This window comes from Octopus bimaculoides, chromosome 24 (genome assembly GCF_046866305.1).
Source record: "Octopus bimaculoides isolate indiv1 chromosome 24, ASM4686630v1, whole genome shotgun sequence".
Lineage (NCBI taxonomy): Eukaryota > Metazoa > Mollusca > Cephalopoda > Octopoda > Octopodidae > Octopus > Octopus bimaculoides.
The window spans coordinates 33,623,237-33,635,736 of record NC_142951.1 but is presented as its reverse complement, the minus strand read 5'-3'; the positions used below and the strand labels follow the sequence as shown (position 1 = coordinate 33,635,736).

General features: G+C 36.0%; 1 protein-coding gene across 5 annotated transcripts in view; it reads right to left on the bottom strand.

Annotated features, from left to right (window-relative positions):
- Positions 1 to 5,747: 5,747 nt before the first annotated feature.
- LOC106874378 (ras-like protein family member 10B) overlaps positions 5,748 to 12,500 on the bottom strand; it is a 67,828-nt gene continuing 61,075 nt past the window's right edge. For 3 of the 5 annotated variants that reach the window (XM_089341478.1, XM_089341480.1, XM_089341477.1), the window contains exon 2: positions 5,748 to 10,976. In XM_089341478.1, coding sequence (XP_089197604.1) covers positions 7,394 to 8,029 — 636 coding nt within the window. In that variant the 5' untranslated portion in view covers positions 8,030 to 10,976 and the 3' untranslated portion in view covers positions 5,748 to 7,393. Of the gene's footprint in view, positions 10,977 to 11,575; positions 11,675 to 12,500 lie in introns of those variants that run through there. The other 2 variants (XM_089341479.1, XR_016238274.1) reach the window with 2 other exon arrangements.

Below are 12,500 nucleotides of genomic sequence, written 5' to 3'. Positions count from 1 at the left end.
AACTTGGTCGGCTGGAAAAGTGGCGGCCTGTTAATTAAACGTGATTGTTGATGGCTGTCTTGAGTCAATCCGTTTGACATTTTAGTCGTATTTGGTAGACACACGTCCACACACACGCACACACACACACACACACACACACACACACACACACACACACACACACACACACACACACACACACACACACACACACACACATACATACAGCGCATCCACCTCCACTACCGCTGTGTATATCTTTCACTTGTTTCGGTGACACCTTGAGCAAGTTCTTTTCACTATAGTCTTGAGCCCACGAAAGCCTTGTAAGTGGATTTGGTAGACGGAAACTTAAAGAAACCCGTCATATATATGTGTGTGTGTGTATACTGTATATTAACGTGTATAAGGAACCCTTTTTTGTCAAAAATTAGGTTAAAAAAATATGGGAGTTTCTTATAAATGGATAGTATTATAATCCCTTACAAAATTAAGCCCCCGAAAATTACAGATTTCCTTATACACGATGATACACGTTAAAATATGGTATACATACATATATATATATATATATATATATATATATATATATATATATATATAAATTGATTTTAATTGAGTTTTTTACCTGTAATTTTGGATTTTGTCCCTAATAATATTATTATATATATATATATATATACGTATGTATGTATCAATGTGTGCGTGTCTTTATGTGTGTTTGTCGCATCACTGCTTGACAACCGGTGTAGGTGCGTGTGTGTGCGTGTATGTATTTAGATAGATAGATAGATAGATAGATAGATAGATAGATAGATAGATAGATGGATGGAGAGACTGATCTCTATTTACACAGAGAAGGAACGGAAACCGGAACAGCTGCTCCTCAGCAACGTTTAAATGCGTCGATGTGAGTGCGTGTGTATATGTGTATGTGAGAGTGACTTTGCATGTATATGTGTATGTGTCAGTGACAGAGAGAGAGAGAGAGAGAGAGAGAGAGAGAAAACAAAAGAGAGAGATAAAACAAAAGAGAGATATAAAAGGGAGAGAGAGTAGAAGCAGCTCTTATTTACAGCTGCTGACTTCACGCACATTCGTCATTTGGCGAAATGCTTTAAATAATAAAAAGCCTGTTTGAACATTTTCATGTCACGAACAAACAGACGCCATAGCTAAACGATAGAACTTTATCTAATATAATTTATTTTAAATGCTTATCCGCCTTTTTTTTTATATGTGTGGTTTATTTGATGTTTTTACGGGCGTTTGTGGTGCCGAAATATCAGCTGTTGGCTATAGTAATATATATGTTCTAAATCGCACCGTTATATATATATATAAGAGATTGGGACATTTTTTAGTCTTATTTATACACCATTACACACGTTTCATTAACTGATAGGAGTTACAATATTGTACCATGTAGTAGAAAACATATAAAACATTTCTTATTAGAAATTCTTCAAACAGAGAATCAAGTAATGTGTATGTGTATGTGTGTGTGTGCGTGCGTCCGTGTACGTGTGCGCGCATGCGTGCGTGCGTGCGTGTGCTTGTTTTCTTTCTATATTATTATTATTATTATTATTATCATCATCATCGTTATTATTATTATTATTATTATTATTATTATTATTATTATTATTATTATTATTATCATCATCATCATCATCATTATTATTATTATTATTATTATTATTATTATTATTATTATTATTATTATTATTATTATTGAGTAAGAGAGCAGTTCATGCCATCAAAGTGATAATTATTATTATTATTATTATTAGGACATGAATGACACACGTCATTAAGTGACTACATCGCGGTGTTACAGCGTCGACCAGACTATCGGATAGTATTACACATCGCTAGTTACAATGCGCTTCGCATTGTTTTAGCTTTCGAATGATGCCACCCCTCTGGCCAGGCGAGCGGATCCGTACTCCTCTCATCATTTACAACTGAGTGGACAAGAGCAACGTGAAATTAGGTATTTTGCTCAAGAATATATATATATATATATATATATATATATATATATATATATATATATATATATATATATATATATATATATATATATATATATATATGGGAGAATTTACGAAAAAACAACAGACGAAGACAGGTGGCGTAAGCAACAAATGGATGTATTAGTTTAACGCTCGTGAATAGAGAAAGTCTTTGACGTTTCGAGCCTACGCTCTTCAATTGAAAGGAACACAGAAAGAAACAAGGAGAGAAACAAGGAGAAAAAAATATAAGTGTAGTGGTCAGCGATCTATCATTGCGATGTGCAAGTGTGTGTATAGATATGTAGGTGCATGTATGTATACACGCATGCATACTCAATATATTTATATATGTACAAATATCACTGTATTATGTTGAATACTTTGAATATCGTGTCCAGATCATATTTTAGACATTTCTTACTACTTAAATTCTGTCAGACAGAAAACTCTGGTTCCGTAGCAAATTAAAATTACAATTTGCAATGACTTCCGGTTCTCGATAGTACAAGTCAGTATAACATCAGCATTGATTTCCGGCCTAGAGATTAAATATCGATATTGGTTTCGATTACAGGATGTCTAGATAGTTCGTTACCGTATAACAGGCAAATATAATACAGCCTCCCGTTGCCTTCCGGTTACAGAATCTCCATGAGAAAACATTGTGTGTTACAGCAGACTTCCGGTCATGAAGTGAACATCGACGTTTAGCAAACATTTCTAGATATCAAGCTAAAAGTAGCCAACACGAATGCTTCTTGTCAGTCGCTCGATCTGCTAAGAAGTATAGCCAAATCGTCATGTCAAAACCCGACTATTTCTTTTATTTTAAGAGAAAGAGCACATTGGATAATGTAATCTTCGATATACTATGTCTGAAGAAGAAGTGATGGGATAGCCTTGGCGAAATGATTTTTGATGATAGTACTACTTGGTGAAAGATGGTTGAATAGGGGCGCTAACAACGACAGCAACAACAATAATAATCCTTTTTACTACAGGTGCAGCAAGGTATAACATTTGATGGGTAGCGGCTAGTTGATTACATGTATTTGTTACCCGTTACTACTTGGCAACCGGTGTTGGTGTGTATACGTCCCCGCAACTTAGCAGTTCGGCAAAATAGACAGATATAGCAAGTACGAGTCTTTAAAAACAAGAGAAAAGAAAAACTGAAAGGGTATTGGAAGCGATTCATTCGATTAAAAATTCTTCAAGGCGGTGCACCAGCATGGCCGCTGTCTAACGAACGAAACAAATGAAGCATTAAAGTGTGCTCATTCGCCACATCTTCACCAAACACCTCATTGATGTTTCGAGCCGTCTAGGATGCACTGGCTCCTCGAAGGAACTCACATTCATAAACAACACGAATCTTTGATCTATCCATGGAATCACAAAAATTGATTTACAAGAGAAAACTCACAATATAATTAAACACCGTGAATTGCATTTCGAAAAGTGATGATGTAACTCTTCAATGTTGTAAAACAAAGAATTGTCATGATAAAACTTTTGAGTTAACGATTGTCAAACTTTGTGCCTAAGAAAATCGGACATTCCATTCTTAATGATCTGATATATATATATATATATATATATCCGAGGGCTTTTTTCAGTTTCCGTCTGTCATCCACTCACAAAGCTTTGGTCGGCCTTAGGCTGTAGTAGAAGACACTTGCCCAAGGTGCCGCGTACCGCTCAATGGGACTGAAATCGGAACCATGTGGTTCGGAAATAAGCTTTTTTATCACACAGCCACGTCTGAAAATAAATTGTAGTATCGGAAAAAAAAAACTTGTGATATCGCTTTCGGGATTAAATACTGCGTCTGCTGTTAACCACACATTCATGTATGCAACGAATCCAGTATATACCCGTAGATAACTTTCAGAAACACGCATTTACACACACACACACACACACACACACACACACACACACACACACACACACACATACACAGACACAGACACACACACACACACATACATACACACACATAGGGACACACGCACAGAAAGACAAATGCTCACTAATTGACGCGCGTAATGAAATGGCTAACCCCGTTTGTTGCTAGGCAACAGTTGTTTCTTACGGCGAATGGGGACAGCAATGAATACGCGGCAATATCTATCGTGTACAGTTATAGTAGTTAATAACCATTGTGATATGCGCATGCGTACGGATATGCATGCATGGAATCTGCGCACTTGAAAACACTAAATACTAATCAGCTGACTTGACAAACCGGTATGTGGTCGGCCAAACTGCTAGAAACGGTAATTAAAACCCCTCTAATTACATTTGGAAAGGCGACAGACTGCGCTTCTAAATTTCTTCTAAATTAGACGCACATTCTACATACGTCATTACAGACATACATACATTTGTATATATGCATGTGTATGTTTGTGAGGGTATACACACAAGCACGCCTGACAAAATGCTTAGTGGCGTTTCGTCCGTCTTTACGTTCTGAGTTCAAATTCCGCTGAGATCCACTTTGCCTTTCATCCTCTCGGAGTCGAAAAAATAAGTACCAGTTGAGTACTAGGGTCGATGTAATCGACTTAACCCCTTTCCCCCGAAATAGCTGTCCCTGAGCCAAAATTTGAAGCTATTATCAATCATTATTATTTTTTTTTATTATTATTATTATTATTACTACTACTACTACTACTACTACTATTATTATTATTATTATTAAGGCGACAAACTGACAGTACTGTTAGCACCTCAGGTAAAATGCTAAGTTGCCATACTAAGCATTGGGATTGAACCGGAGATCATGTGATTGGGAAACAAACGTCTTAACACTGTCACACCTGCGTATGGTCCCTTTTTGTCCCCTATATTTCTGACCTAGTGTGCCTCTGTTAGACAGAACTTGTAGGACACATTTTTTCGCCAACAGTGGCCATTATAATTTTAAAATTGCTTTTCCGCCTTCCTTTAACCTTTCATCAGATTTTTACCTGTTTTTTTCTCCTCCTCCTTCTCCTCTTATCCCCCCCTTCCCTCCTCCTTCTCCACCTTCTCATCCCCTTTCTCTGTCTCTACCCCTCCGCGTCTATCTCTTCTTTCTTTCCACTCTTCAATACTTCCTCATTTCTTTCCTTCACTTTACGCAATTTGTTCAAATATATTTCTTCGTTTCCGTGTAAAACTGAAACAAAATAATTAAACTAAATAATTAAATAAAACTAAAATTAAATAAAACAGATAAAAATGAATCAAATATAAGCCCTCACGCTTTCGAAATTCAAAAATAAAATATCGTCAGCGGAAACATTCCAGTTATTATCGACACGCTTAATATATTTCATATGTAAATGTATGTGTGTGTGTGTCTGTGTCTGTGTCTGTGTGTGTGTGCGAGTATGTGTAGATAGATTTCTTAATATACACACACACACACATATATATTAATATGTACGTGAATTCATACATATGTACACACACATACACATATGTATATATATGTGTGTGTGTGTACGAACTAATTTGGAAGCCAGACAATGGCGTAATACATACATACACACCTTTATACATATTTACGTGAGAAATAATGAGAAAGAATGACCGAGCGAGCGAGCGAGAGAGAGAGAGAGAGAGAGAGAGAGAGAGAGAGAGAGAGAGAGAGAAAATGGGAGAAAATGGGAGAGGGTGTGTGGGGAGAGAGAAATAAAGACAACAACATCAGTCATCGAATTAAGAACAAAAATAAATAAGAGACACAAATAGGAATTTATAATTTATTGGTCGAGAACTTAACAAAGTTGGGTGAATGTCTTTAATGAGATAGAATAGCAAATGAAATCATCTCGACTCTTCAGTCACTTATTAACGTCTCTTTTCCACCTTTTCTTCCAAAATTTTAGAAGCATTTAAACCGTTAAAGATACTTGCCATAAGCTAGATTGTCGATCGTCTGCCATTTGAGACAACCTTCTCATTGCTAGAACGGGTCGTGATTGTGGCGGAACATGGATAATGAGAATGCTTACCGTGAATTTAGCAATGCTAGCCAGTCATGAGTGACCTCTGTGGCGGAGCGGGGCGATGATGGCGTTCCTGATTGTGTGGTGGCCACCACAGAGAGAAATACTGGCCATTCTGGGACGACTGCTGGCTTTTAGAAACGATGTTATCGATGCTGGGTTAGCAGCCATCATGGTTATTTTTAAATTTTGAATTCTTCTTTCATTTTCTTCAGACGGAAGCCAAGAAATATATTTGCTTTGCTTTTATTCTATAATTTTATTTGGTTTCTTTAATTTATTTATTGATTGTTTTTATACATTTTGTTCGTTTCTGTGTTTGCTTTCTTATGAAATGGTCCTGCAAATAAATATGATGTACAGCTTGGAAAGAAAACACACACACACACACACATAACGACATACATACGTATATGTATACACATGCACGTATATATATATATATATATATGCAGAGAGACAGAGAGAAAGGGAGAGATAGATAGATAGATAGATAGATAGATAGATAGATAGATAGATAGATAGATAGATAGATAGATAGATAGATAGATAGATAGATAGATAGATAGACAGACAGATAATTAGATACTTTTATTCATATATGCATACGCAAATAGTCGTACATACACACACATACTACACACATACATACATACATACATACATACTTACATACATACATACATACACACATACATGCATACATACATTAAGAGACATTTACATGTGTAGGCGTAAATGTAGATGTGGATGTGTGTGAAAGTATAGAAATAAATAAATGAAAATGGACAAAGATGCCATGTATGATAGTGGAAGGAAGATGGAATGGGATGAACGTATACATACATATATACATACATTTTTAGATATATATATGCATACACACACACACACACACACACACACACACACACACACATATATATATATATATATATATATATATATATATATATATATATATATACGGGAATACGTATACACATATATATATGTATGTAGTTGTTTATTTACTTATAGTTACATATACATGTGTGTATATATATATATATACATACATGTATGTATGAATACACACACACGTATGTATATATATATATATATATATATATATATATATATATATATATATATATATTGATATAACCATAGCTTTATGTGTGTATATATATATACACATATATATATGTATATATATATTTGTTATTGTATATCTTTTTTTTTTCATACTCATGCATGTATATATATGTACATACATATTAAATTTTGTGTCTTTATATAAACATATGTAACAAAATTTTCAACATTTGGTTTTTTGGGGGTTTTTTTATACTTTTTAATCAAACATTATTATTAAATAATTTAACCAGTATAAAAAAAAGTGTGTCATAAGATGACACACCTATTGCGCCGCAATGCGTCCTGTACCCGAATCGCCGTGGGTTTATGTCCGTAATCTATATAGTCAATTGTTTTCATTAACTCTTTAAACAAGAGCACAATGTGCCAATTGTATTTGGCTGAACACTCCACGTAGCCGCACTTCCACTGTTTTTTAACGACATTTGCCACTTCCCGCCTCGACATGCCTCTCTCTTCGGCTTGGTCGTGCTTGTTACCAACCACGAAGATGGGAACATCCTGCATGTCCCTGCTCTCGATTATTTGTTCCCGAAGCGATTTAATGTACTGAAAACTTTCCTCCGACGTGATGTCGTAAACTAGAACGTATGCTGTGGCGCTGCGCAACTCGTAGCCGCGAAAATCTGTCCATTCATACAGAGAATTTACTGGAAAGTACGGAATATAAGGAGAATCAATGATTTTCAGTTCGTACAAATGATCGTTGATAATGACGGACGGTATGTAGACTTGCTTGGATTCTGTTGGTTCGTAATCCTCCGTGAAATGACTGCAAACAAACTGTTGGATTATCGAAGTTTTACCCACGCCCGGAGCACCCAGAATGGCCAGCTTCACTTTCTGTAGTTCCGAATCAAGAGTAAAATGACTAGCAGCCATATCTGTTGTGATAAACTGCCCATAAGATAAAAGACCTCTACGTAGGTAGAAGTATGAGCGTGCACATGCAACTGTATATGTGTGTGTATGCGTATGTTGTGATTTTGATTTGTATTTTTTTAAAGTTCCTTTAAGAAACGTATGAAATTTCTCTGAGTTTATAAGTCAATATTATCAAGTGCCAAGGCAAACCGTTGCATTCAGCCAAGTAAAGGTATGTATGAATGTGTAAAGTATGCAAAACAGTGTAATAATAATAACAATAATAATAATAACAACAATAATTAACACCGCTGTTATTATAATGCTTATCAGGAATTTTATGAAAGAATATGAATTAAATCTCTAGAAATTTAAACATGCAATGCCATTTTCCTTAAACACAGAAAATATTCCCTATGATATATGAGTATGTTTCTGTGTGTTTGTGTGTGTGTGGGTGTGTGTGTGGTTGTATGTATATGAGCGATTTTGTACGTGCGTATGTTTGTGTGTGTGTTTTTATGGATATGCGCGTATTTTGTACGTATGTGGGTGTGCTAATATGTGTATGTATCTGTGTTATATGCGTGCGTGTGTATGTGGGTGTGTACGCGTGTTGTGTGTATTCCTGAGTCTTCTTTATTCTAACATTTACAAACTAAAACAGTTTGTTTTTTTGTTTTTTTTTGCCCGTCGAGTGTTGCATTCGCTTTGGGTCCTAAATTCTATCATGGCGCCTGCCAAGCTGCTGCCATGATGAAATAACTTACAACGAAACTAAATCTATAGTGAAGAAAAAGAAGAAGAAGCGATGTTGCTGTTGTTGTTGGCTGCTGTTGGTGGTGGTGGTGTTGTTGGTGGTGGTGGTGGTGGTTACAGTGTTAATGGTTGCTATATTTTGTTGTTATTATTGTTGATAGCTTTTTTATTTTCTGTTTAAAGCTGCGATTCATTCAGAACAGATTTTGTTTTTCTTTCTAGTGTTCGTAGAACTTAAATGCATTTTAAAAAAATTATTTTGTTTATTTATCAATAACTATTTATTTATTTATGCATTTAATTTTGCTGTGGCTGTTATGATTATGATATCTGTAGCAGTGGTGTTGATGCACATTAATATGTATGTGGCGCTGGTGTAGCCCGTAGCACAGCGGCGCTTCTGTGGTGTAGTGTAGGGGTTTACAGCAGCAGGGCCGTGTTTTGTTGCTTTTGTTTTGTTTTGTTTTGTTTGAGCCAGTAGTGTTTCGCACTGACGGTGATGGTATCTACAATGGCAATGTTCTTGGTGAAAGCGACTGTGATGGAATGGTAGTGCAGTCTGCGGAGATGAGGCCTGATGAGACAGTGGCGATGTAGTAAGGTTCCACGGCTGGTGCTTTGGTTTTCTTTTTTTCCGTTTGAAAGCTGATGGTACTTTGTAATGACGTTGATGATGATGGTATCTACGGCGACGATGTTTATGTTGGTAGTGATAATGGTGGACGGCTGTGTGCCGTCTATGATAACAAAGTGCTAAGAGGTGGTGGTCGTAGTGGCTTGGTGGCGTAGAAGTTATATCAGAACTGATAATATGTATATATATATATATATATATATATATATATTTGTGGCGGTGGTATTTACTGATGCTGCTGCAGCTAGTATCTATGGCAGTGATTATGGTGGTGGCGCCGATGTCTATGATGGTGAGGCCTGTACCGTGACGATGGCGTATTTTGAGATGGATGTTTCAGTTTTACGGTTGACTGCCGTTTCTTCAATAATTATTATACTCACTAATCGAAAACTTCTTTTAAAAATCACATCATCACTCCATCATCATCATATTATTATTATTATTATTATTATTATTATTGTTATTATTATTATTATGTTGTTGTTGTTGTTGTTGTTGGGTTTATTTATTTGCTTGTAGTTTTTTTGTTGTTTTTTTTTTCTTCTATTTAGCTTGGTTTAAATTCGGTCTTAAATTGTTTCAAGTTCCTGTTTGCTTGTTTGTTTGTTTGTTTGTTTTTCCTCATTTCTTCAGGAGTAGAAAAGCGAAGGGTGGGGTGGTGGAGGTGGCGGTGGTGGTGGTGTTTATATTTTCAGGGTGGAGGTAGTCGAGAGGTGTCTATTTTCTTGTCTTTGCTAATTGTATTCACATCGCAGTCTAACTGACACATGCTGCTTACCCGCCGTTTTTAGCGTTGGTCACATGCTGGTCACGTGTTGGTCACTCGCTAGTCACCCAGCGACCAAATGCTAATTAGAAACTGATCACACACTCCACACCCACGCATGTTGGTCAGCTGTCGATAATGTGCTGGTCGGGTGTTGGTCACGTGATGATCAGATACTGCTCAGATCTTGGTCACTCTTTGGTCAGTTGTCGGTAGCGCATTGGTCAGACATCGGTCACATGATGATCGGATACTGCTAAGTTGTTGTTGGTCGCTCTCTGGTCAGCTGCTGATAACGCGTTGGTCAGGTGCTGGTCACGTGATGACCAGATACTACGCAGATGATAGTCACACACTGGTCAACTGTCAATAACGCGTTGGCCAGATGCTGTTTAGTCACGTGATGACCAGCTATTGGTCAAGTCGTTGTCATATGTCGGTCACACGGTAGTTACACGATAGTCACGTGATGGTCAGATGCTAATCATACACTGGTCGCACAAAGGCCACATTTTAAACACATATTGGTTTACATGCTGGCTATATATTGGTCACGTGCTGCTCACGTGTTAGCCACATGCTGGCCCCATGATTGGCCGCATGTTGCTAACATATACGACGATATCGACTTCAAGAATCAGCTCTTCAGCCTGGCTCTCTTGATTTCCATGTTCTTTATCTTCCTCTTCTGCCTCCCCCGCTTCTTCCCCCTCTTCTTCCGCTTGTTGTTCTTGTTTTTGTTGTTATTTTCTTTATTTTCTTCATCGATTTTTTGCTTTAGATTTTCTCATATCGTCTTATATCTGGGAAGAAAAAAAAGATATAAAAAAACAACAAATAAATGAAAATAAACGAACATAAATGAACACAAAGAAATAGACGAATAAATATATAAATATATAAATATATAAATAAATAAATAAATAAATGAATAAATAAAAGCTGGAAGCCAATCAATCGATCAATTATCAGTAATTTTAAATAACATAGGAAGCATACACTTAAATATACACCGGAGTTTTTCGTTCAAATGCCCCCCCCCCCTACCTCTCACTCGCAGTACTTCGTCCGTCGTCTGCCGTCAGTGAAAGTTAACCGTGGTTTCGTTCAGCGAAAAATTGGCTGTTTGCGAAGGGAATCTTTATCAGATGCAGGATGCCGGAAATATGACACCAGCAAACCCAAATACGCAGTAATCGGTACAGCGACAATGATAATGATGATATATTCGCGTATCCATGCATGAATGAATGCATACACATAAAAGTTTCGGGCCTTGTGCCTAGAATAGAAAAGATTATTTAAGCTTAGGTCGATTCCTTCGTGGTGTAGTTTTACTTTCGTAATAAAATAAATATATACAAATTATAAAAATAATTTTAAAAAATATACAATACAATACCGTTTCTACTTCGCGGATTTTCACCTATCGAGGCGGGTTTTGGAACGCAACACCCGCGATAGTCGAGGGATTACCGTGTATATATATATATGCCTGCACCTAAAAATGTAAGTATGAATGTATGTATGTATGTATGTATGTATGTATGTATGTATGTATGTATGTAAAATTATTCCTTAATGGAAAATGATTTATCGAACTTCGAAACCTTTCGACGTTATCAATCATTCCATTAGTGGAAATATTTAAATATATATATATATATATATATATATATATATATGATGAATCCAAACAAAGAAGAACAAACAAGAAAAAAACAATAACGCGAGGACATGGTACAAATACTGTATTATCAGACGCTCAGGAAATGAAGGAAAGAGGATTTAACGTTTCGAGCAAAGCTCTTCTTCAGAAATAGAGGAAAGTCCAAAAGAAGGGAAGACGGAGAAAGAAAATCGCCAACGATACACACGCGATGTATGTATGAATGTGTGTAGGTATGTTTGTGTTCACATTTACGTACGTATGTATGCATAATATACATATGTATGTATGTTTGTATGCATGTATATGTATATATGAATGTGTGTGTGTGTGAAAATATGTTTGATTATATATGTCTGGCTACGTATAGATGTATGTATAAATGGATTTAAGTATGTGCAGGACGTTTCTATGCCTGCACCTAAAAATGTAAGTATGAATGTATGTGTGTGCTTGTATGTATGTATGTATGTATGTATGTATGTATGTATACATGTATGTATGTAAAATTATTCCTTAGTGGAAAATGATTTATCGAACTTCGAAACCTTTCGACGTTATCAATCATTCCATTAGTGGAAATATTTAAATATATATGTCCATATATGCATACATGTATACATATGTATGTGTGTATATATACATATATACATTACAT